At 46.3% G+C, this 27,164-nt stretch overlaps 2 protein-coding genes across 3 annotated transcripts in view; one reads left to right on the top strand and one right to left on the bottom strand.

The window, feature by feature from the left end:
- LOC144891650 (uncharacterized) overlaps nt 1-10,399 on the top strand; it is a 334,434-nt gene extending 324,035 nt beyond the window's left edge. Inside the window, exons 2-4 of the mRNA XM_078775311.1 lie at nt 7,543-8,298; nt 10,183-10,272; nt 10,355-10,399. Coding sequence (XP_078631437.1) covers nt 7,543-8,298; nt 10,183-10,272; nt 10,355-10,399 — 891 coding nt within the window. The remainder of the gene's footprint in view (nt 1-7,542; nt 8,299-10,182; nt 10,273-10,354) is intronic.
- LOC137425304 (beta-1,3-galactosyltransferase 1-like) overlaps nt 1-27,164 on the bottom strand; it is a 91,101-nt gene that overhangs the window by 15,138 nt on the left and 48,799 nt on the right. The gene's annotated exons all lie outside the window — the stretch shown is intronic.

Here is a 27,164-nt window from a genome sequence, read left to right as displayed (position 1 = left end):
CATCAGGCAACACTGACGCTGAACGGAAGCGGAAACACCGGAAGTGAAGCTGACCTGATAACGAGGCACTTCCGGCCGCGCCCAACATGGTGGATACGAACAGAAAATACGTGAATCTTTCCATAATGAGTTTCAAGTTTGTGAGAGGTTTAACGCCTAATGATTTGGTGAAATTATGTTTTAAACACATATGCTAAAATCACATTATGCTAAAATAATTTATTATATAATAAATGATTTTAACATGTGATTAAAACATAATATCTTTGCATCAATATATTTAGGACAATTCATATATTTAGAACAATTCATAGGTATCAATGAGATACAAATGCAACATTTCAGAACCATATTTTTGGTAAAGGTTAACATATTTTTCTTAATAGTCAAATCTGACTATTGTATATAAATATGCACATAACTTTATCAAATATGTATAGTTTGGCATGATATTTGCAGGACATCTTACTGGTATCACTGGAGTAAAATATACCAAACTACACAAACATACCCACAGTAAAAGTCAAGATAAGTCGCGTGATTTGAAAATTAACAGAGTTCAGCTTTGAGATTTTTTGTACATTTTTGTGACTGATCTGTATATAACTTTATCAATTCGTTATGGAATGGCCTAATACTTCTTGGACACTTTACTGGTATTGCTGCGATGATATATGTCAAATTTCAGAACCACAGCTTCAGTACAACTGAAGTTATCAGACATTTTCTAAGTTATACATTTTCTATTTGTCCGGCCATTTTGTTTTTGGTATAAAAAAACTTTAAAAGGCCCAAATCAATGGGCATCCACCTGAAATATGTTCAGTATGGGTCATATTAACTAGCTGACATGGATGCCTGCTCCTAACATTCCGTACCCCCTGAAGTGGAATTTGAACATTTTTCCACCAGTCTATATGAGGATACCAGATAGGAAAGCAAAAATAGGTGTAGCTATCTGGGCAAAGACTGGTATTGTATTGAGACAAAGGTGTGACATGAAAAGGAAATTAATGTATAGGATTCTGTGTCAACAGAGATTGGAAAAGAGAAGAAAAGTAAGGCACTCTTAGGATGATTTATACATGGCTCTTTTATAGGGCTCCTGGTATAGGACTCCTGGTGTGTGAGGAAGGATTAAGAAGGAAGGGTTCGTGAAGAATTTGTAAGGGCTTGTGGTAAGGGAAGAGTATTGATTATGTGGGACTATAATTTGTCAAGGGTAGAAACCAGAAAGAGGGAAAGGGCAGAGCAGATGAGGAATTTCTACATCTAGTCCAGAATTGTTTTATAAGTCAGTTTGCAGATAATCGCAAAAGTGGGAGTACAGTTTTAGACTTCTTTTAAAGTAATTATCCGAATATGGTGGAAAAGGCTGTCTTAGACACTTTGTGTGACAGTATTCTTATAACATTTTGAACCGTATATTAAGGATTTAAATGGTGTAAATGTCTCGTGGAAGGACAATGAGAGCTTTGGGCCTTGTCTCTTTACACGTAGAGGTTAAGAATGTCTTGTTGTATGTGAAATACATCTATGTTGTCTCTAATCTGTGATGTCTATGTTGTGATGTTGTATGTTGTGATGTGATGCTGGCAAAATATCTATGTTGTCTCTGTATGTGAAACAGTCCGAGAACTTGGCCAGTCGCCGACTGGGCATCCTCCGTCGTGCGAAGTCCTTCCTTGCCACACCACATGCAAGGCTTTCATCCGCAGCTCAATGGAATACTGCTCTCCCCTATGGGCCGGTGCTCCTGCCTCACACCTAGCTCAGCTTCACGCTGTTGAAACCAAAGCATTCAGAATCATTGGAATCTCCCGCGATGAAGCAAAATACATACGGGGGCCTTTCACTCACACCGCAGGCAGGTAGGTGGTCTTTCTGTCTTCTACCGACTCCTCTCTGGCCTAGCCCCCTTGCTCCCCCAGCTCTCTCTGGGCTCTGTCCCCCAAATATTCCTACAGGTCGCACAAGATCTGCCAGCAACCCTCTGATGGTCAAACTGCCGAAATCTCGGCTCTCGGCTCACCTTCACTCTTTCATTCCTCTTTTCTCCAGCCTCTGGAACAAACTCCCACACTCCCTTCAATCCCACTCCTCCCTCCAGGTCTTTAAAACAGCTGTTCACCACCATCTCTTATCTTCCCCCATCCAAAACCTTGATCTTTTCTACCCCCACTAATTCACCCCAGATCCACCTTGTTTGAAATTCCAACTTCTTTCCTGGAAGTCCTGGCAGTGTCCATATGTTTTATACCTCTCCCACCCCCTCCCCCCCTTCCCATGCCTCCCCCACCCCCTCCCCCCCTTCCCATGCCTCCCCCCCAAAGCCCTCTCCCTCCCACAGTTCTCTTGATGTCTCCATGTCTCTCGGTCCCTGCTCTCAAATGTTGTGTTTGTGTCCTTCCCCCTCTCTCCCCATCTTGTCTACCGCTCCCGATGTTATATGTTTTATGTGTCGGTTTGTCTTTCTGTGTGATTAATGTTCGCTCTTTCACGAGCCTCGATCTTGTATACAAAAAAAAAGAAGAAAAAAAAGAAGAGGTTTGGGCCTTCTCAAACGATGTCTTCCGTCCTCTGGCTCTCCTCAGGTCGGCAAAATGCACGAGTTCCGGCTGCTGAGGTAGGGAGATGGCTCTGCCATAATGGATATCAATCATGGCTGTCTGCCAATGTCGTTGCCAGTCATCATTGGCTAATGACTGTCACGCAATTCCTGGAAATGCTCCGAGAGAGGAAACTTGTGATTGCATGGGAGCATCGAATAAAAGCTCATGATCTGCACTTGATCTCTCTCTGTCCCTTTCATAGACTTTGTCACCGGATCAAGCTCGCTGTCTTGCTCAAGCTCTGAGGACGCGACTTCTTCGACTGGGACACTGTTTTGTACTCAGTGATGGAGCAGATAAAGACGGCTATTTGTATGCAGAAGTTAGGATCTCTAACCATCCAAAATCTCATTCTAACAACTGATCTTTTTGTCAACCTGATCACTACCCTTGTGTGGGGCAATATTGATAGACTTGAAGAAACCATGAGTTGCGGGGGAACATCTCATCATGCCAACGGCATTGCAATTCAAGATGTATTCATTGGGCCCCACCCTGAATGGCCTAAGCCAAATGTTGCAAAAAGCCAAGAAGAGATCCATTGCTGCCTCTTCCTCAATTCAACACTGGAGACCAAGTTGGTCCTGCAACAGTTGTATCACTCAAACCAGACACTGCAACTGCTGTTAATTCATCACAGACAAAGAAGAAGGTGTGGATGATACACAACATGACCAAAAGTATGTGGACACCTGAACATTGAACATCTCATTCCAAAATCATGGGCATTAATATGGAGTTGGTCCACCTTTTGCTGCTCTAAGAGCCTCCACTCTTATTGGAAGGTTTTCCACGAGATATTGGAACATTGCTGTGGGGATTTGCTTCCATTCAGCCACAAGAGCATTCGTGAGGTCGGGCACTGATGTTAGGCGATTAGGTCTGGCTTGCAGTCAATGTTCCAATTCATCCTAAAGGTGTTCGATGGGATTGACGTCAGGGCTCTGTGCAGGCCAGTCAAGTTCTTCCGCACCAATCTTGACAAACCATTTCTGTATGGACTTCGCTTTGTGATGGGGGCATTGTCATGCTGAAACAGGAAAGGGCCTTCCCCAAACTGTTGCCACAAAGTTGGAAGCACACAATCATCTGGAATGTCATTGTATGCTGTAGCGTTAAGACGTCCTTTCACTGGAACTAAGGGGCCGAGCCCGAACCATGAAAAACAGCCCCAGACCATTATTCCTCCTCCACAAAACTTTACAGTTGGCATGATGCATTCGAACAGGTAGTGTTCTCCTGGTATCCGCCAAACCCAGATTTGTCCGTCGGACTGCCAGATGGTGAAGCGTGATTCATCACTCCAGAGAACGCATTTCCACTGCTCCAGAGTCCAATGGCAGCAAGCTTTACACCAGCCGACACTTAGCATTGCGCATGGTGATCTTAGGCTTGTGTGCGGCTGATCGGCCATGGAAACCCATTCCATGAAGCTCCCAACGGACAGTTGCTGTGCTGACGTTGCTTCTAGAGGCAGTTTGGAACTCAGTAGTGAGTGTTGCAACCGAGAACAGACGTTATTCATGCGCTTTGCACTTCAGCACTCAGTGGTCCTGTTCTGTGAGCTTGTGTGGCCTACGACTTCGTGGCTGAGCTGTTGTTGCTCCTCGTCGTTTCCACTTCACAATAGCAACACTTACAGTTGACCGAGGCAGCTCTAGCAGGGCAGAAATTTGACGAACTGACTTGTTTGAAAGGTGGCATCCTATGACGGTGCCACGTTGAAAGTCACTGAGCTCTTCAGTATGGCCCATTCTACTGCCAATGTTTGTCTATGGAGATTGTATGGCTGTGTGCTTCATTATATATTCCTGTCAGCAATGGGTGTGGCTGAAACAGCCGAATCCACTAATTAGAAGGGGTGTCCGCATACTTTTGGTCATGTAGTGTATGTCCCTTGCAGGATGGGAATATCCCAAGCTAGATAGGTTTTAACATTCTGGCTCGAAACAATGTCTCCATTCATCCAAACACTATTGCTGCCTACTAATGATCAATGCACCTGCCACAGAGATGTTGACTGTTTTTGAAGTGCTGAATCAGAATCAAATAACCAGGAGTGAACTGCATCGTGTGTGTGTTCAATCAAGCTTCATATGCAAAGGCTGCTGATATAGTATGAAAGCATCCTGATAAATTTGAAGGTGTCGTTCTTCGGATGGCTGATTTCCACATGGTCATGAAGTTTATGTCGATCATAGGCAAGCCTTTCCAAGACGCAGGTTTGAGAGAATTGGTCGTAGAGTCTGAATGAGACCTGTCTACCATTAGCATGAAAGGAGTTCATCCCATGGTTGCAGATCACCCATGCTGCTGATGTTGTTCTCTTGGAAGACGCAGTTCATTGCATCAACATGGCATGTGATGGCATCAATCAGGAAACCCTGGACCCAGTCCGCAACACCTCTAGTGTCACACAAATTTTCAATCACTTCAACACCTTTATTGAAACCATGCGTTATGGCAGAAAAGAAGAGCTAGCTGCACTCTATATGTCATACGTTGACATCATGCTGGGACTGATATGGGCATCAAGAGAGGGGGGCTATAGGCTGCATCTCAACTCCATCAGTGTTTTGATCCCCTGGGCATTTGCTTATAACAAGATCAATTATGCTCGTTATGTGCCTCTATAATACACACAGATGACACAACTAACCACAAGTCACCTAGAGGAACACAATAATTTTCTCAGTGGAGGAATCTCTGTGCAGCGTGGATCCCAGAATCCCTTTGATAAAATCCCGCTGACCAATCAATAGAAGAAACTGTTAACAAGGACACCCAAACACCTGGGGTTACCAAGGGGTTCATCTCAAGTCTGATGCCCTTATTTGGCACTACTTGACCGCAGAATACAGAAGTTCTGCTCTGCGGAAGATGCGAGATATGATGCATCAACCAAAACCAAGTTTTCTCATGCCGATCTCCACGCTCCATGAATCCGCAAGGATCACACTGATGCAAGGCATTGGTCGACATTATTCAGTATAAATGGATAAATACTATAAACAGGGACCAGCCTGAACTTGTCAGCATTTCTACTGCGTGCCTTGCCCCACTTGACATCGGAAAATACATTAAACGAGGCCATGAAGTTGGTTTGGAAGCGTATCAGAATTTCAAAAAGTGTCACCTATAAACTGATCTTCTGGTTGATTCATTCCATGGCAAGCTTACTAAACAGAATTTTAAAGCATTCTCAAATATGACAAAGCAGATACGGGTCGTGCACGCCAAAGGTAAAGAAGTAATTTTACAAGCCGACAGAAAAATCTTTGCCCACATGATACTTGCAACTCAGAGTCTAAATTTGGATCTTCAGGATGTAACGTCACACCCATTTTGCCCTATTTCATGGGCATTGGCGACATCGCATGGTTTGTTGAGAAAAACAAGCAAATCAGCACTTGCCAAAGGATTGGTTCAGGATGTTGGTGCAGCTGAAACCATCCCAACACCATCTGCATGTATTATCGATGGAATGAGTTTTGTACAGCGACTGAAAGGGGACAATCAGACATATGCTGAGCTCGCACAGAATGCTCTGGTATTAGAACTACATGAAGACACTAACAGCCAAAGGACCGATGTAGTGTTTGATGTCTATCGTGACGTATCAATAAAGAATCCCAAGAGATGTAGTCATGGCGCAGAAGAGGGTCTGCAATTTAAGAATATAGCAACTGGATGCAAGATTAACCAGTGGTGGAAATTCGTGTAAAACTTCTTGAATAAATCCAGCTTGATCAAAGTCATTGTCGAAGAATGCAAGAAGCCAGAAACAATGGTAGAATATGAAATAAGATTTTTTTACATAACATGTGACGAATGCTGCTTCAAATTCACGAAAGACAACTGGCAATAAATCAGTGAGCTGAGGTCCACACACGAGGAAGCGGACACCCGAGTCCTGATCCACGCTACACGTGCAGCAAAGGAAGGCTATAAAGCGGTAGTCATTACAGCTGAGGGCACGCACATTCTGGTACTTTCTCTCTACTTCAGTCATGCCATTCCATGTTCATTGTACCAGAGAGTTGGTACACAAACTCGGCGAAAATACATTGACATAAACAAGGTGGCAAACAACCTTGGTAAAGAGATGTGTACAGCCTACGTTGGTCTTCACGTGTCTACGCGATGTAACTCGATCAGTGCTTTTTCTGACAAAGGGAAGTTAGTGGTACTGAAAATGGCAAAGAAAGAAACAGCATACAAGAGTGTTTTAATGAGATTGGGCAGGCATGACAAGCTTCTACCGAACCCTTTAGCAAAACCCAAAACCTTCACATGCCATATCTATGTCTCTAAGGGGATGCCGTTGAATGTCAATCAATGTTGCTATCAACTGTTCTGTACAAAGACTGTTCTGCAACATGAACTCGGCACAGCTGCCACCTTGCAGGGATTGTCTGTTTCAGCATGCCAGACGGGCAAACTATCTCCTTCCTCTTCTCCAAATTCTTCCTCTTCTCCAATGGCTTGATCGCAGATCATCAATTTTGATTCAGACCAGGCCGCTCTATTGCCGACATTCTGCTTCTGCTGTCTCAACAATGGATGGAGGTCTTCAATGCCAGACAGGCAATTAGTAAGGGCATTTTATGAGATATTTCACAAATCTGTTAACTAAATTGTTACCAAAAAATTTCTTCACCAATATGTTTGTAAAGATGTGTAATAACATGTGTTAAAATGTTGAAGGTCAACTCCCGTGGGAAACCCAGAAAAAAAGCTGTTGAATTCGGGTACCGAAAAATTATTTTCGAGAATTTTTATGTTTTTTAAATCGGCCCTTAAGTAACTTATGAGGGGTCAAATAAGGGTTTTTCATGATTCTGAGTTGATTGTTAACATTTATATTTCACCACAGACACTCCTTTGTGGAAAAATAATTTCTAAATATATCTCATTTTCTACTTTGCAGGACATGGAGTCTAGCAATATGGATGAAGACGTTACTCCACCTGTGCTCAATTGCTTCATCTGTGCACGCTCGGATACACCAGCTGAAAGGCTCATACAGGCAACTCCAAAGGGATACTCAACTTTATTGAAACAAGCAGAAACTGTCGAAAATGTTACTGTTGTGGAACGTATGAAGGAGGCTCAAAAGGAAGGAAAACTGAGGTACCACCAGAAGTGTAAAAATGATCTGTACAACAACTTTGTTGCAACCACCAAGAAGTCAGCTCAAGCATCAAAGGCAGAGAAAGAGTCATCAAAGTTGAAGAGAAGACGCACTACTTGTGAGTTCAGTTCATCAACTGGCTGCAGTTCTAGAAGATCACAGTCAGTTGACCTCCTGTATAAGGATGTATGCATTCTTTGCAACCAACCAGCCCAGCTCTACAAAAATAATCCAGCACAAGCTAGAAAGAAATACAGAGTGCCAGATAATTTGACTGCAGATACACTGAAGGCAAGCTTGCTGAAGACAGCACGGAGTCGCGGGGATGACTGGGGCACTGAAGTCACTGGATGCCTGGAAGGGATCAACGACTTGGTAGCAGAAGAAACACTGTACCATTTGCGATGCAAACTTATGTTTGCGAGAGGTGACAGTTTGTCCAAGACTGATGAGGAAGGAAAAAGGAAGAGAGGACAGAGGAGTATTGATGAGGAGCGAGAGGCAGTTTTTATTGAATTCTGCGAATGGTTAGACTCAGAATTAGAGCATGGGGTAATGAACATGGACCAAGTCCATGAAAAGCTGCAGGAGTTTGATCAGTCACCAGAGAAGAGCCTTTCTTATTCAAAGCATTGGCTGAAGATAAAACTTCTAGAGAAATACGAAGACACCTTGTATTTCACAACACAGGAAAGAAGGGCAGATGTACTCTGTCTCAAAGATGGCACCGACAATATTCTGCGAGAGCATCATGCTAATCTTGACCATGGAGATGAGAAGACTCAGATCATAAAGACGGCACTCAAGTTCATATCCAATGATATTGCCTTGATTGATTTAGGCCCAAAGTCATACCCCACCACACACAGTATGACTGACATCGATAGTCAGCTGACACTTGTTCCTGCAAGCCTTCAGATGTTCTTGAGACTGATTGTCAAGACAGACGAAAGAGTTGCCGTTTGGGGGCAGAATTTTATTAAGGCCTGTCGACCTCGGTCTGGAGTATTGCCACACCAAATGGGGCTTGCCATACAACTTGATCATAGATTTGGGTCAAAATGGATGCTCAACAAGTTCCACCGGCTGGGATACACTGAGTCTTACACGGAGACACAAAACTACAAATACTGCTTCCTTAATAGTAGGAGTGGAGATGATGTTCCAGATACTTCTGGCACTCTTGACACCATTGTGGAGGAAACCGATGAACAGATCAATGATGAGGTTGCGGTTGATGCTGCGCTTGAGGATCAATCAGTGATGACAGCCAAAGTGCCAGCCAGTGAAAGTGAATTGTCAAGTAATGATCAGGTGGGCTTTATGGAGGTTGGGGAAACAAACAATGCAGTCACTCAGTTTGTTGGAGACAATATAGATTTAAACATTGTCTCTGTAATGAAATCGTCATCCAAATTACGACACTGATGTTATTCGCCTCATGGCCGCTACGCGACCCTTTCTCGGTTCCTATATATATATATCAGCGCGGACAGGCGATGTAGATCCGTCACCACGATGTAACCCTAGCGATGTACCTCTAGAGCTTCTCTGGGCTTCCCTTAGAAAGGTAACGTGTCTGCAATATGTATCAAAGCTTTTATAGTCATACAGCCTGTCCGCACCTGTATTCACCTGTATGTATTATTAATACCATGTTTATTGGTTTCTCTCTAGATGATGTTGAGAACGAATTACGATTAAACCTACTTTGGGTTGCTGTTGTATCTTGATTTTCACAACACTTAATCGTAATTCCTCTCCTGACATCGCTCCTGCACTGCTCGCCTCGGAGAAGAATGCCCAGCGGAGGACCCGTCGAGCTAGCTCCAGCAACGGAGCTCCGACTACTCTCGCTGCCGGCCTGCCTCGAAAGACGGGACGTCGCAAGCCTTTTCGCGGGACCGCGTCGACAAAAAGCGACCTGCTCTCATGAGACCCGAACGCCAGAGCAGGCGTGACGGACTCCGGCTCGATGCCTGGAGCACGATGCTACTGGGCAACGTCCTGCGGTTGAAACCCCGTCGGAATGACGGACCCGCTTGGAGCCGCCGGCCTACCCGTCCGATCGCAGCTCGGAAGCACTAACGGCTCCGTCCGAGGGATTCATCCTAGATATGCGTGCCTCGGCCCGAGTTGAGATTCCTACGCGAGTGATCACGTCTCCCATGTCGGCCATGCCTCCACACGGACGGCACACTCCGACCACTCGCTACTCAGTGGCCCATCTACTCCGAGCGAATCGCGCACTGCCGGCTCCACTCCGACCACTCGCTACTCTGTGGCCCATCTCCTCCGCGCAAACGCGCGCTGCTCGTCGGAAGCACGCCGTGCCTCTCACGACCGGCTCACCCCGACCACTCGATACTCGGTGGAACCACCTCCTCCACGCGAATCGACGTGCACTGCACCCATCACGTGCTACTACTCTGGGAGGCCCGCGATCCCATCCTGATTCCGATCACCTCCTACACGTGGCACCCTTCGCGTGGCACCGCACCGTCGCTGGAAGGAATCACTACAAATGCACGACGCGCCAGTTGCGCGCGCCGCCTCTTCACTGGATGGACCCCTTTGCATGCGGTTCCTCTCGCGGGCACTCTGTGAGGCCGGCGATTCTGATCGCGGCTGTCGCAATCCCACCTGCATGTAGCAGCTACTCCCCGAGGCCGGCGAACTCCGCTGCCCGGAATCGCCTCCATGGAGGCTCGCTTGGCGCCATGCGACGAGCACTCGGTGAGGCCGGCGATTCTGATCGCGGCCGTCGCAATCCCACCTGCGATAGCAGCTGCTCCCCCGAGGCCGGCGACTCCGCTGCCCGGATTCGCCTCAATGGAGGCTCGCTTGGCACCATGCGACGACTCGTCGCAGCACGGATGAGTTTCTATGGACGTCGAGCGGGACCTTCATAGCCTTTCACGACACACGGGCATATGCTTCTAATGGTTGATCGTATACCTGACTACCATGTGTATTCTAAAGTGATCGTTCTTCTTCGTCCTTTGTTTTACTTGATCAAACGGCGTATGCGTTAACCACCTGCGACCATTGTAAAAATGCTGTGCATGGAATGTATGTGGACCGAATGCTTTCATTCTTTTTTTTACACCCCGCGTTTCACCCAATTATTTAATTCGATAAGCTGTTGGATTGCGTTATATTGCGTTTATGTAGTGTTGGTGTAGAGCAGGCTTGTCGGACTGAAAGGCCTCCTCTTCATCCTTCATGCTCGATGCACCTCATATGAGATGCTACTTCAGGGCGTTGTATGTGATCGCTCCTTAGACCCGACAGCCAGGCAGGCGGGGCGCTGCTTCGGGTCGTGCGGTCTGTCGCTGCCGGGCGTGCTCGCCATCTCGACTCGGCGTGCTCGCCCCTCGGCTCGGCGGGCTCGCCCGCTCTGGATCAACGGGCCGAGACGCGGCTTTCGGTTTCCCTCGTACGCGGTGCGCCCTAGATGATGCTTTCGCCGTCGGCCGGGTTCGTGTGCCATGTGCCGATCTCGGGCTCGCTCGGGTGCTGCTGCGCGCGAGACGTTGGATTTCGGTGTGCTGCTTTGCTCTGTCTGGGGATGCCGCTCGGCTGGAGCTCGCCGTCAAACCCGCCCGAGCTACTTGATGACGTCATCGACTGTATCACGCGTACGCTTTACAGCATCTTAGACGCGTTCGCTTCGCGGCGTCATTTGCGTAATGGCGTGCTTCCCGCGGTCTCATCGGGGATTCGTTACCTTTCTATGTACTAATTGTCCTTTACGTAACGACGTGTACAACGTACCGCGGCGCTCCCTCAGGGTCACCGCGGTGGGAGTACACGGTGACCTCGTGACATTGAGCGTCGCGCCCGACTCCCTCGTCGCCTGCGCATGTAACGAGGACACCGTACTGCGTGCTCGTCCTTGACTCTGGGCTCGTTGTTATCGGACAGAGCTCTTGCCTCGTACAGTTCGAGTTCGAGACTGCGAGACGCCTCGTCTGATTCCGTTTCCCTATGCCCCAGTCTGACTGTGACTCAGCCTGACCCAGACTGTGAAGGTCGTCTGTCTTCGGTATGCAGCGCACTGCAGCCACCTCTTTAACAGATGTTTTGTCTACCTCGTTATTCTTGCGGTTTGTGGATAGTATGTCCTAGGGATATGACCATGTTGCTAATCTGCCGCGCTCCCGTGAGGTCGCGCTGGTCTCACTGGGTACACCGTGACCCATGGCCCCTGCGACCTTTTGTTTTCTCGACATGGCCCATCCCTGTGATCGGGCCACCTCGACTCTTGTGGGGACCCGGGAGGTTCTTGTTGCTCGCCCGGGTGGCGACTCCCTCCTCGCCCCTTGTGGGTTAGTTATGCGATGCGCCAATTGATTATGAAAATATTTTGTGATAATCTTTTATTGATTTTAAATATACAATTAATCAATCAAATAGAGTACACCTCTCCCTCCCAATGCAGCCTCAATGAGCTGCACTGCGGTATTGCGTCCGTGGATGGACGATCCAACCGCGGTCCGGCTGGATCCGTGCCATGCCACGATGGCGTCAACTGGATGGATCGGTCGGACATCCGGGATGGCCAATCCATCCGGGCCTTCTCTGTGCCATTGCGTCCGTGGATGGTCGATCCATCCGCGGTCCGGCTGGATCCGTGCCATGCAACGATGGCGTCAACTGGATGGGTCGGTCGGACATCCGGGATGGCCAATCCATCCGGGTCATCTGGCGTGACAATCATGGCAATCAATCATAACGATCCGGGACGACGCTGGGACAAACATGGTTTGTCCAGCCGGAACTCTCTCGGTCTGCCGATCTTCTCCGATCCGCGTGACAATCATGACAATCAATCATAACGATCCGGGACGACGCTGGGACAAACATGGTTTGTCCAGCCGGGACTCTCTCGGTCTGCCGATCTTCTCCGATCCTCCCCGCGCGGTGCAGATGGACAAGCTTGCCATATGCATCCCGGCGGTCCTGCGCGCTTCGCTGGAGAGGTGCGTTTCGACCGTTTGTGCGTCGTCGTAATCGGCCATGCCGGTCGTCCAGGCAGCCTTCAGAGGCCGCTCGTGACTCGTGCGATCGCTGCCAACGGTAGATTCGCGTGCCGCTACATGCGCTTGTACTGCGTATGTACCCTTGGGAGCCACGGGTACAGACCTACTGTAATGGTCTTCTTACTTACTGTTATGGTTTACTGAATTACACATCTGCCACACCGACATCTGCCTGTAATGCGTTGCTTTGCGTCGTATGGCCAGTCGCTCTTCGTCATGGCACACCTTATGTAATGAGTTGCGAATCTCAAAGGTACACCTTATCCATCTAGCTACTGAGCCGTTTCTCACTGTTCAACGAGGTACACTTATCTACTCAGACTACCCCACAGGAAGACTACTACTACCCACGGGCTCAACGTCTTCTCCCTGGGATGACCACTGCTTGCTCGGTCCGATATCTTCTTGACTGGGACTTCCTCCAGATGTAACACATCGCCATGTCATGTGACCAGATCCTCAGTTCTGATTGGTATACGTTTGAGGGGACATACATACATACATACATACATACAGATGGACCAGCACTGTTCTTGACGGCATTGCCCAATGGGCTACGCCATAAACATTAAAGTACCATACATAATAATAGTTTTCTATTCGATTGCAGAGGTAGATGTATACATACAATTCATCCATCATCTCTAATTATCATGAGGGCTATATCTATAGCTGGAGATTGATTGCTAACCGGGCTAACTGGCTGAAATGCAGTAACCCTGCCATCGGGATTGATGGCCCCTTGGACGTTCGACCGGCAGTGACATCTTTCCAATGTATTTCGTTCTTTGCATTCCTATGTATTCCTCTGTATGTGTCTGCTGTTCTTCACCGCCGAGTTTGGATCTAAGCGCGGGGAGAATGTAATGAAATCGTCATCCAAATTACGACACTGATGTTATTCGCCTCATGGCCGCTACGCGACCCTTTCTCGGTTCCTATATATATATATCAGCGCGGACAGGCGATGTAGATCCGTCACCACGATGTAACCCTAGCGATGTACCTCTAGAGCTTCTCTGGGCTTCCCTTAGAAAGGTAACGTGTCTGCAATATGTATCAAAGCTTTTATAGTCATACAGCCTGTCCGCACCTGTATTCACCTGTATGTATTATTAATACCATGTTTATTGGTTTCTCTCCAGATGATGTTGAGAACGAATTACGATTAAACCTACTTTGGGTTGCTGTTGTATCTTGATTTTCACAACAGTCTCTATTCACGGAAACACTCCCTTTCACTCAATGGGTTGGATCGAATGGGTTGCAAGAAGAATGGGGTCACGTGCATCTCGGCCTGTGGAGTCTGTAATGGCATTACATGCAGAAACTGCAGTCATGATGTTGTTGAGTCTGAAGAAGACATAGACAATGACTGTTGAAACTTCTGACATTGTGAATGAGAAATAACTCTTGAGTATTATATATGTATGTGAAATAAAAGCTACTTTGTGTGTAAATGTAAAAGTGAAAATATAAATGTTAACAATCAACTCAGAATCATGAAAAACCCTTATTTGACCCCTCATAAGTTACTTAAGGGCCGATTAAAAAAAATAAAAATTCTCGAAAATAATTTTTCGGTACCCGAATTCAACAGCTTTTTTTCTGGGTTTCCCACGGGAGTTGAACTTCAACATTTTAACACATGTTATTACACACCTTTACAAACATATTGGTGAAGAATTTTTTTGGTAACAATTTAGTTAACAGATTTTCATATGTTTCCCTTGCTAAATCAGAGCTGTCTCCCTTGACATATCTCGTGCCTTCGATATGGCCTGGCACTCTGCCATGCTCACCAAACTCTCCTCTTATGATAAAAAAAAATGCTGTTCCGAAGTGTCCATACTGTTACTAAGTGTCCATACTGTTACCAAGTGTCCATACTGTTACCAAGTGTCCATACTGTTACCAAGTGTCCATGCTGTTACCAAGTGTCCATGCTGTTCCCAAGTGTCAATACTGTTAGCAAGTGTCCATACTGTTACAAAGTATCCATACTGTTACAAAGTGTCCATACTGTTACCAAGTGTCCATACTGTTACTAAGTGTCCATACTGTTAACATGTGTCCATACTGTTACCAAGTGTCCATACTGTTACTAAGTGTCCATACTGTTACCAAGTGTCCATACTGTTACCAAGTGTCCATACTGTTACAAAGTGTCCATACTGTTACCAAGTGTCCATACTGTTACCAAGTGTCCCTACTGTTACCAAGTGTCCATACTGTTACCAAGTATCCATACTGTTACCAAGTGTCCATACTGTTACCAAGTGTCCATACTGTTACCAAGTGTTCATACTGTTGCCAAGTATCCATACTGTTACCAAGTATCCATACTGTTACCAAGTGTCCATACTGTTACCAAGTGTTCATACTGTTGCCAAGTATCCATACTGTTACCAAGTATCCATACTGTTACCAAGTGTCCATACTGTTACCAAGTGTCCATACTGTTACCAAGTGTCCATACTGTTACCAAGTGTCCATACTTTTCCTAAGTGTCCATACTGTTACCAAGTGTCCATACTGTTACTAAGTGTCCATACTGTTACAAAGTGTCCCTACTGTTACCAAGTGTCCATGCTGTTACCAAGTGTCCATACTGTTAGCAAGTGTCCATACTGTTAGCAAGTGTCCATACTGTTACCAAATGTCCATACTGTTACAAAGTGTCCATACTGTTCCCAAGTGTCCATACTGTTACAAAGTGTCCATACTGTTACAAAGTGTCCATACTGTTACCAAGTGTCCATACTGTTACCAAGTGTCCCTACTGTTACCAAGTGTCCATACTGTTACCAAGTATCCATACTGTTACCAAGTGTCCATACTGTTACCAAGTGTCCATACTGTTACCAAGTGTTCATACTGTTGCCAAGTATCCATACTGTTACCAAGTGTCCATACTGTTACCAAGTATCCATACTGTTACCAAGTGTCCATACTGTTACCAAGTGTCCATACTGTTACCAAGTATCCATACTGTTACCAAGTGTCCATACTGTTACCAAGTGTCCATACTGTTACCAAGTATCCATACTGTTACCAAGTGTCCATACTGTTACCAAGTGTCCATACTGTTACCAAGTGTCCATACTGTTACCAAGTATCCATACTGTTACCAAGTGTCCATACTGTTACCAAGTGTCCATACTGTTTCAAGTAATAAAATATTATATAATTTTCGAAAAACGAATAATAAGTTTCAAGTAATAAAAACCAAGTTTTTATATCTTGTGCCAATTTGTTTATTTAATTTGTCTTAATCTCCTTGTTACCATCTTTGAATGATAATTTCCCAGACTCGTCTTTAATCATAATTGACCAGCTTCCACTGTGAATAAATCTGTTATCAAGAGTTTTCATTGTAATTTTCGCCAATAAAAAAAATGATAACTTTAAGTTTCACATTTAATGATATCTCATTTCACTGTCAGGTGATCAAATAAAAATATTAATAATATAACTTATTTCATCAATTCTGTCCAGAAAATTCACGTGGTAACAGTTTGGGCAAAAATGATAAAATGTTGTTCTTCAATTATTTAAAAATATATAACCAAACTAGCTTGAAATGGCAAATTGTCGCTTTTTGTTATACTAACATCAAATGTTACTATCATGTGAAAATAAAAATAATTCTAACAACACTGTTTTGATTTTAGCTTCCTCCAATTGTTACCAAATCTGACAATGACCCATACTACGCACATCATTTTGTCCCGATCACTCGATGGTGAAGAATCACTGAATTTTTTCTTTATCTTGTCCGGATCCTATCGCAGACAGACTAATGGAGACACAGACAGGGGTCAAAACATAACTTTTGCCCACCTTCGGTAGCGTAGGTAATGAGCATAGGAAACAAAAAGAACATCCAATCTCCAATACCACCCCAACCTTTGAGAATGCATTCCCTGCGTTTTGCACAATGTTAATTTTACATTGGTAGTCGTACCAACACACACAAACCCCCACATTAATATAAGTCAATGACTCTTTGATAGCCTGAAGCAGATCCGGTGATGTTTGGCATACCACTAGTGACTGGAAAACAAACAGTAGACAGATGAAATTGGTTGGAACCTAATTGACAGGATGAAAGAGGACAAAAGGGCAGCAAGGCTGGAACTTCAAGTGTCACGTGATTGCATGTCAAGTGGCAGAAATTGGAGGTAAGGCCAATGGCCTCATCATGCCTGTGCCACATCCACTCCACCCTCTCCCTCAACCTTCCTTCACCCACCCTACCCACCCGCAATCCAATCATCCACGCTGCGAAGCACAAACACCCTTCACGACACAAACCCTGCTCACAGCACAATCCCAATCAAACATGACATACACTCAATGGGAAGAGGAAGGTGAACAGTGGTTGGAGGGCAGGGACATAGAGGTACATCACAGATGGGAATTTTTGAAAGGATTGTAAAGGGCAGTTAAGTGAGGGTTACTTACATTAACACAGATGACATGATGACACTTGACAATACCCACAACTCAGAGAATAAGTATTTTAAGATATCTAGACAGCACAGCATGCACACAATGCCTGGAAATAACCTACAGTGCATTCAGAAAGTATTCAGACCCCTTCACTTTTTCACATTTTGTTATGTTGCAGCCTTATGCTGAAATCGTTTAAATTCATTTTTTCCCTCATCAATCCACACTCAATACCCCATAATGACAAAGAGAAAACAGGATTTTAGAAAGTTTTGCAAATTTATTAATAAGAAAAACTGAAATATCACATTGACATAGGTATTCAGACCCTTTGATATGACACTTGAAATTTAGCTCAGGTGCCTCCCATTTATCTTGATCATCTTTGAGATGTTTCTACACCTTGATTGGAGTCCACCTGAGGTAAATTCAATTGATTGGACATGATTTGGAAAGGCACACACCTGTCTATATGAGGTCTCACAGCTGACAATGCATATCAGAGCAAAAACCAAGCCATGAGGTCGAAGGAACTGCCTGCAAAGCTCAGAGACAGGATTGTGTCGAGGCACAGATCTGGGGAAGCCCACAAAAAAAATCTCTGCTGCATTGAAGGTTCCCAAGAACCTTGGAAATGAAATTGAAATGAAGTTGGAAAGAGGATTGACGAGAAGAGGAAGAAGTTCAAGGAGTGGCAGAAGGCGAAGGGTACGGGACCAGAAACAGCAGAGCATGAAAGTTATAAGGCAGCCAGGAAGGCTGCAAAGAAAGAGGTAGCAAAGGCGCAGGAGGCATGTAGGAAAATGTTCGGAGAACGCTTGGATTCGGAAGAGGGTCAGAAAGCAGTATTCAGGATTGCAAAGCAGATAGCGAAAGAGAGGTGTGATGTGATGGGGGTGAGTTGCTTGAAGGATGAAGTGGGACAAATCGTTGTGGACCCAGATGGAATTAAAGGAAGATGGAAAAGATATATGGAAATGCTGTTGAATACAGAGAATGAATGGGATGGCAACATAGAGAGTAACCCAGTTTTAGGACCGGAAGAGAAGATAACTGAGAAGGAAGTTGAGGAAGCGATAAAAGCAATGAAGAGTAGAAAAGCGGGAGGGCCGACGGGAGTTGTGGGAGATATGTTGAAGGCAGCAGGAAGTTGGGGCGTGAAGAGAATGACAGAGATCTGTAATGTGGTGGTGAAAGAAGGCCGCATTCCAGTGGAGTGGGAACTGAGTACCCTTGTCCCTCTATACAAGGGGAAAGGTGACCCTCTGGACTGTGGCTCATATCGAGCGATAAAGTTATTGGAGCATGGAATGAAGGTATTGGAAAGGGTGTTGGAGAGGAGGATAAGGAAGAAAGTGAAGATCGACGAAATGCAGTTTGGATTTATGCCAGGAAGAGGAACGACAGACGTGCTTTTTATTGTGAGGCAGTTGCAGGAGAAGTACATGGAGAAGAGGAAGAAGTTGTTTCTTGGGTTTGTTGATCTGGAGAAAGCATTCGATAGGGTTCCACGCGAAGTATTGGCATGGGCATTGAGGAAGTTAGGAGTGGAGGAATGGTTGATCAGAGTAGTGATGGCAATGTACAAAAGAGCGTGCACAGCTGTAAGGACGAAGGACGGGAACAGTGGTGAGTTTCAGGTGAAGGTGGGAGTGCATCATGGGTCGGTACTAAGTCCACTACTATTTGTAGCTGTGATGGATTTGCTGGCTCAGAACGTAAAGGAGGGTTTACCGTGGGAGTTGTTGTATGCAGATGATCTGATGTTGATTGCAGAAAGTATGGATGGTGTGGAATTGTAAAGGACATATAGAGGTGAGTTATTGCCAACCGTTAAAATTGTATTAAAGACAGAATGTGCTTTCAAAGTTTGCAGCCTCACCAAAGTAGTGAAAATGGAACCAGGACGATAAGCGGCCATCTGTAAGATTGAACCTTTGCCCTTTAGTGGAAAGGCCTAGGGCAGAGTGTTGACTTAGCCTGGGTTTTAAAAGCATTCGTCAACTAGAGAGATTGAACAGGTCAAAGGAGATTGACCTATCGCGATTAGAACAATGGTTTCTTTTCGGCTGTATGTGATAAGTTATCTATGGTATACTTCTCAGTCGCTTCATGATGGAACCCAGATGGGCTTTGGCGCCAAAAAGACTGAGTTGACCAAGGTTTGTGTTGACCTCGAAATTCCAACTGAACAAGATCAAAGCAGCCAGGGTCTATTTAAGAGGACGCTTCAAGGCTGCCAGGAGAGAAGTCTTCAACCGAACGATGCGTCGTATCTTGTTTGTATTTTGTGTGAAGTCCTCTCCGCAAATCGGAATAAATCTCGATTTAAACTGAGTGAGTCTCACCGAGTCTGATTGAGTCTCGCTAAGAAAGGTGTCCAAAAGAAGCCACAACAATGGACTGAAAGAAAAGATGAACAAGTGGAAGGAATGTATGGAGACAAGAGGTCTGAAGGTGAATATCGGAAAGACGAAGGTGATGGCAAGTGGTAAAGCATGTGGTGAGGTGGAAAGAACGGGGAAGTGGCCATGTGCTGTGTGCAGGAAGGTTGTCGGAGTGAACTCCATTCAATGTACAATGTGCGCTGAGTGGGTTCATCAAAAATGTCATGGTCTGAGAGGGTCATTAACCAGTGTGGCAGCTACATTCAAATGTAAGGTGTGCACAGAGGGAGCTGCAGATGGAGGAAATGTTGAGTTGGATCTTGGAGACGGCGTGAAGCTGGAAGGTGTGACAACATTTTGCTACCTCGGAGACATGCTGAATGGAGAAGGTGGATGAGACTCGGCAACGGTTGCTCGAGTGAGATGTGCATGGAAGAAGTTTCGGGAACTGAGTGGCGTGCTGATGAGGAGGGGAGTGTCGTTGAAGCTGAAGGGAAAGGTGTATGCTGCATGTGTGAGAAGTGTTATGATTTATGGGAGCGAGACATGGGTAATGAGCGTAGAGCAGCAACGAAGGCTGGAAAGGGTGGAAATGCGAATGTTTTGGTGGATAGGTGGAGTATCGTTGAGAGAGAGGAAGACAAATGATGAATTGCGAAAGATGATGGGAATAGAGCCTGTGATTGATGCTGTGAAGAGGAACAGGTTGAGATGGTTTGGTCATATGTTGAGGAAGGATGAAAGTGACTGGTTGAGAAGAGTGATGGAAATGAATGTAGAAGGAAGTAGAGGACAGGGAAGACCGAGAAAGACTTGGCTGAAGATGGTGGAAGAAGAAATGCGGGCAAGGGGGTTAACAAGGAGAGATGCAGAAAATAGGGCAAAATGGAGAAGATTGTCATGGGGACCGCAAGGCTCACCCCCGCTCTAGCAGGGAAAATGGCCTTAAAATGAATGTTGTGTTGTTGTATTGAAGGTTCCCAAGAGCACAGTGGCCTCCATAATTCTTAAATGGAAGAAGTTTGGAACAACCATGACTCTTCCTCGAGCTGGCCGCCCGGCCAAACTGAGCAATCGGGGGAGAAGGGCCTTTGTAAGAGAGGTGACCAAGAACCCGATGGTCACTCTGGCTGAGCTCTAGAGATCCCGCTTGGAGTCTGCACAAAAGCACCTAAAGGACTCTCAGACTGTGAGAAACAAGATTCTGTGGGCTTTCATGTGTCTTTCACGGAGGAGAGGCTTCCGTCTGGCCACTTTACCATAAAGCCCAGATCAGTGATTTTTTTTTTTGTTTGTTTTGTTTGTTTGTTTACTGAATCGAGGCTCGTGAAAGAGCTAACATTTACTTCACATACAAATCAACCAGACAAACAAAATATATAAAAAGAGGGAGCGGAAAACAAGATGGGGAGAGAAGGGGAAGCACACAAACACAACATTTGAGAGCAGGGAGATGTGTGGAAGGGAGAGGGCTTGGGGGGAGGAGGCGTGGGAAGGGGGGGGGCGGGGGGGAGGGAGAAGTATAAAACACAAGGACACCAAGGACTTCCAGGACAGAAGTTGGTATTTCAAAAAAGTGGAATTGGGGTGAAATTAGCGGGGGTAGAAAAGATCAAGGTTTTGGATGGGGGAAGATAAGAGATGGTGGTGAACAGCTGTTTTAAAGACCTGGAGGGTGGAGTGGGATTGAAGCGAGTGAGGGAGTTTGTTCCAGAGGCGGGAGAAAAGAGGAATGAAGGAGTGAAGGTGAGCAGAGAGTCTTTTTTTTTTTTTTTTTTGTATACAAGATCGAGGCTCGTGAAAGAGCTAACATTTATCACACAAAAAGACAAACCGACACACAAAACACAAAAAACAAGGGGAGCGGCAGACAAGATGGGGAGAGAGGGGGAAGGACACAAAAGAGAGGGGGAAGAGGGGGAAGGACACTGTCGAAGAATTTGTAGCTGAGAGACTCACAGGACTCCAATGACCGGACACAGGTTTACAAAAGGTCTTGTTTATTAACTGGTTATTCACTTCATTCCATTTACCAAATAATACCGCATAATATAATGGATCAGGTTAACTCTTTTCCAATGTCCTTCTCGTTCGGCTGATGTTCCTCTGCCACTCCCGTTGGTCAGAGCTTCTGTTAGCAGCTTCTCTCGACTCCACGTTTGCTCTCGTTTATATGACATCAACTGGACTTAATCCCCTCTCCGCTAATGCCCCGAGGTCATGCATGTACCAAGTCCTGGTATCAGCTCGCTCCCCTCCTGTTGTGAGTTCCGTTTACCAAACGATAGGGGGGTGCTTCAGCCAGGGGCTGTGACCAGGTGGACAAGAGATTATCATGTTCGGGCGCATTCCTGACTCATTTACAAACTCGTCTTTCACAGAGTTTGCATGTAAAATGTATCTGCTTTGTTACCAGGTTAATTAATAAGTTACCAGTGCCAATTAATAAGTTACACTGAGTTACACTTCCACAATTCCCTCATCTTTTTGTTTTTTGTTTATATTAACCATTAATCTAAACATCAATATAAGTAAACAATCAATCACTACAAGTAAACATCATTACAAGTATAAGTAAATAATCAATCACTTTGGTAATCAAATTCCCTTGGGCATACACCGTCATCCTGCAAGAATCACAAAACATTTCGTTGGTCATTGACTCCTTCCATATCGTTCAATCTATTGCATTTGCATCACAAATATATTTTCAAAACAACACTTCACCATCACCAAGATACAACAATTTCACTTCATTTTCAAGTTTTGTAAAGCATCTGCACCATCTGGTAAAAAACGTTTGCCTCCACACAAATGTTGACTTTGTTTGAAAGGAAGGGCTGATCACTTGTGTTTGAATCCTGGTATGAAACATTTTCTCCTAATGTCTTCATAGCTCCTGCACTACTTCGTGTAGGATTTCGCTGTTGTGGTAACATTGCGGAGTCATAGACTGACCCTGCTCTCCTTGTAGCATTCTTGCCACTTTTTGCTGTAAACCATAGTAATTCCTGAACACGGCCTTCACCCAGTTGTAGTCGACTTGCCTCCTCCCTCATTGTGAGTGGGCAGCAAGTATTGGTGTGACGTTGATTGGCCAGCAAGATGTGGAACAGGGATGCCGGATGCATCCACAATGATGTTGGGACCATGGTGTTCAGGTTATTCATGGTCCTTACCAGGAGCAACCAGCAGAATCGTGCACAGCTGTTGTGACAAGGGCACAGCCGTTTTTGCAGCTCCATGCTGGTTCCCCGGACGTTGGTGAAGTAATAACATATGTCCCCGCATTTCACAGAGGTTGCAGGTAAAATGTCGTTGTCCTGCAACTTCTGATGTGGTGAATGTTCGAAGCCTTCGAACAAGAGTAAGTGATCGCCTTTCTTTCATATGTTGCAGTGTGATCCAGGCAAATGGTCACATAAATTTCCTTGGTGAAGGTAAGCATTCATCTCCTAGTTACATGGGAGAATGTCTTCATCATTCTTTGAGAAAGAGGGTGTATGCCACGGTTAACTTCATTTTTTAGCCACAAATTTTCTTTCTCGAACTTCTTCCCAATTCCGTTAGCAATCCCTCCAAAATGTGATCTCGTCTTATCCTTATGCTCAGTCACATCTGAATCTGCTTTCCGCACACACTGAATCAGATAGGGTGCATCTTACCATGAAATCAGCATAATCATGTATATCTTCCGACAGTTTCACATTCAACAATTTGTTGTTTTTCCTTAACACAAAAAGTTATATTCATTTATATGCGTCACACAAATAATATTCAATCAGGTATGTATTTTATTACTAAACTAAGAATAGCATTGTATATGATTACAATCACAAACGGGAATACCTAATTCCCAACAACAATTTTTTCAAACCAACAAATTAAACATAATGTATTGTTGCGAATATGGAATTTGGCCTCCATATCCGCTTGTAAATATTCCCCTATTTTCTCCAATACTCCCCAACTTTCCCCAATCCCCCATTCCCTAGTCCCATTGCATGTAAATAACAATCAGTAGAGCCGACCTTCCCCTTCTTCCCCCATTAAATGTCGTGCCCAGGTCCACCGCACCACACGTAGACAACTTTCGGACATCTTCCTAGTTATTCTTAATCTATGTCAGTTAAGGCCTCGTTTCCATTAATTATGACTCTTCGTTGCACCAGAATGTGATTATATGGCATCAGTAGTGAGTTTAGGACCTTTCCCATACCTCCTTCCATCTTCTTCCCCAACAATTACAACAACAACAGAGGAGATGGCGGCGGAGCGGGGGAGGATGCGTCCTCCCACCGGCTCGATTAGCTCCAGACCATGCGCTCCACGGGGTTACCACGAAGGGGCTCCTTGTCAGCTCCTCGTCAAGGGCGGAGCCTGGTAAACCCCCCGCACGCACCCAATGAGAAGCAACGTGCCGATTCCACGAGGCGGAGCTAACGAGCCGAGGGCGTGTCACTCCCCGCCGGATATACGCGGCCCCGCGCCGGATGTGACGTCAGATGCGCCTGAACTACGGAGAGCAGAGGAAGCCACCGCCACCCCCAGCGCGACGATACCTCCCCGCATCTTTGGACCGGACCGGACCGTACTGGACCCTGCTTTGAGCCAAGAGTGCACCTTGAGCCATCGATACCCGCTGTCCTTTTCATCAACCCCCGTGTGAGTCAGCCTTGTCCCGTTTGTCTGTCGTCTGTCCGGGGTTAATATAAGAGTGTGTCTAAGTGCTTGTCTTTCTATGCTGTCCCTCTTGTAGTTGTAATCTAACCTTCCGCCTTAATATAACCTCCTCCGGAGGTCTTGAGAACTGAACCCCTGGTGTCGTATTGTGTTATTGTAATCCAGCCGGGTGTCTTCTTCTTCTTATTGAGCCAGCATCGCGCGGCTTCGTCAACGTTCGAGTACAATCGGGTAATTTGTGCGGACACGACGGCCATTCCGCTCGGCCCACCTTAACATCAAAGTCGTGTCTGTAACAATTGGTGTCGAGGAGTGAGATTCGGACCCGGGACTAAATTAGTTAGGCCCAAATTTTGGGAGGGAAAATCGAGCCGGAGCGCGGTTACTGCGCTCGACGAAATTATAACAGCAAAATTTGGATTGGTGTTACGAAACTCGAATTTTGAAAGTCGCGCTATGGCGGATCAAGACGGCTGGGGTCCGGTAGGGGAGAGTGAAGCAGGGTCGGTCCAGGACCAAATTGAGGGACGCGAGGAGAGCGAAGCAGTGAGGGCGGCAGGGTCGCAAAATAGCGTTGTCACGCACGAGGTGGCCACGGCGTCCACGCCCGCGGCAGCGCCCCTGGTGGATTCGAACCTTTTCCTCCTGCAAATGAGGGCCCTTATGGAACAAATGGTGGGAATGAGGGCTGATAGTGAGCGGTTGGGAAACCAAATGGGGGTAATGAGGGACGAAGCGAGGGGTACCGGTGAGGAGTTAGACAAGAAATTTAGGAAGTTAGACAAAAATTTTGAGGGGTTAGACAACGGGATAAAAGAGGTAAAGAATGGGTTAATGGGGGTAGAAAACAGAATGGCCGCTCAAGAAAATCAAATGGAAGGGATGCAAAAGGGGTTAGAGGGGGTAGAAAATAGAATGGCTGCCCAGGAGAATCAGATAGAGGGAGTGAAAAGTGGGTTAGAGGGGTTAGAAAACAGTATGGAAGGCAAATTGAGGGACATGAGGGACCAAGCGGAAAGGGAAGTTAACCAAATGGGGCAGCAGATAGAGGGGGTCAGAATGGGGGTAGAAACCAAACTGGATGCTCACAGGGAGGAAATGGAGCAGATGAGGGTGGCATCTGGGCAGGAGATGCAAGTGATGGGAGAGGAGATCAGAAGAGGAGTGAGTGAGGAGGTCGGAGGAGTGCGCGAGGAGGTGAGGCACTGTGAGGAGCACATGGAAAAGGAGGTGAGAAAGGGGACTGTAAAGTTACAAGGGGGCATAGAGGACCTGACGCAGGAGGTGGAGCAGCTGACGGTGGGACAGACGGAGTTAGTGGAGCAGGTTCAAAGGAACACTGCAGTATTAGGAGGTTTAAAAGCGACACAAAACGACTTAATAGCGACAAAGAGGGAATGCCAGATAGTACGTGAGGGACTGACAACGAGGTTGGACGAGGTGATAGAGGTAATGGAGACGAAGGACCGGCAGGTGAGGACGCACATGGAAACGGTCAAGGTAGCCTTGGAGGACGAGCTTGAGGAGACGTACCGGGGAATAAAAGAGGTGAAGCACAAATTAGAAGAAGTGGAAGAAGGGATGAGCGAAATTAAGAAGCGACGGAGAGGGGATAAGAAAGAGATAAAAGAGGAGATAAAAGAATTGGTCCAAAGTCTGTGTTTGGATCGTGATGTGCTCGTTAACCGGATGAGGGATTCGCAGGTGATGGAGGAGAAGCGAAGAGGAAGAGGACCTGGTGTAAGTGGTGACCAATATGGTCGTGCGTATGATGCGCCAGGGGATTTAAGAAGCTTGGGGGTCGAGATGGACCCGGGTGTTCGTGAGAGGCCGTTGGTGAAGTGTGCGACAGGTCTGGTGTGCGAAAAAGGAGGTGTGCGAGAAAATCCGACTCTGGGGTGTGTGAGGAAAAAGTGCGTGCCAAGGAGTGAGGGTGCTGGCGAGAGTGAGTCGGTCGTAGCGAGTGTGCGAGGGAGCACATGGAAGCGCGGTGTGGTGAGTGTTCCAGAGGGTGTAACGGGAGAGTGTGCGCGAGAAAGGTGTGTGACGGACAGGTGCACGAGGAAAGAGTGCGCTGTCAGAAGTAAGGAAGAGTGTCCACCTGTGGTGAGTGTTACAGAGGGTGTGACGGGAGAGTGTGCGCGAGAAAGGTGTGTGACGGACAGGTGCATGGGGAAAGAGTGCGCTGTCAAGAGTAAGGATGAGTGCGCTGTCAGGAATGGAGGTGAAAGTAGTGAGAGTGACATGGAGCGTGAGTTAGTTGTGACAGGTGAGCGAGGATGTACACCTGGAATAGAAGGATGCACACCTGGAATGGTAGAGCGTGAGTGGGAATGCACGCTGGAGTTGGTGGTGAGGCACGTGGTTGGGTGTGCGAATGAGAGCACACCTGTGATTGTCACAGAGGAGGTGACTGAGGAGGGGGCGCGAAGAGGTGTATTGGTGAGGTGTGCGAGCGACGAATGTGTGCCAAAGTGTTCGGTGGTCAGGTGTGTGACCAAGGCTGTGAGTGGAATGAGTGTGCCTGGGTGTGTAAGGAACGGTACGAGGAGCATGGAAACGGCTGGATGTGTGAGCAAGGAACGGGCTGCAGGGTGTAAGCGTCCAGGTGAAGCATCGACGTTACACGGGTTAGAGGTTAGAGCGACTTTTAGCCGAAGCAGGCCCTCGGTGCGTGCCGGGCCTCGCTTTGAACGGCCGCGTCCAGGCTCCACTAGGCGGAGCTGGCAGCCCGATAGAAAGGGTCGTCATGGCGACCACTTTTTGGTGAGACGTGCCGGCAGGTCGAGATCGGGACATTGGATGGCTCCACGCCGAGGTGATGCGTGGGATCTCGGCCCGGGTAAGC

This window comes from Myxine glutinosa, chromosome 4 (assembly GCF_964187855.1).
Source record: "Myxine glutinosa chromosome 4, kmMyxGlut1.1, whole genome shotgun sequence".
In the NCBI taxonomy this organism is placed as follows: Eukaryota; Metazoa; Chordata; class Myxini; order Myxiniformes; family Myxinidae; genus Myxine; species Myxine glutinosa.
Note: the sequence above shows the minus strand (reverse complement) of the source record. Positions and strands in the feature narration are given on the sequence as shown.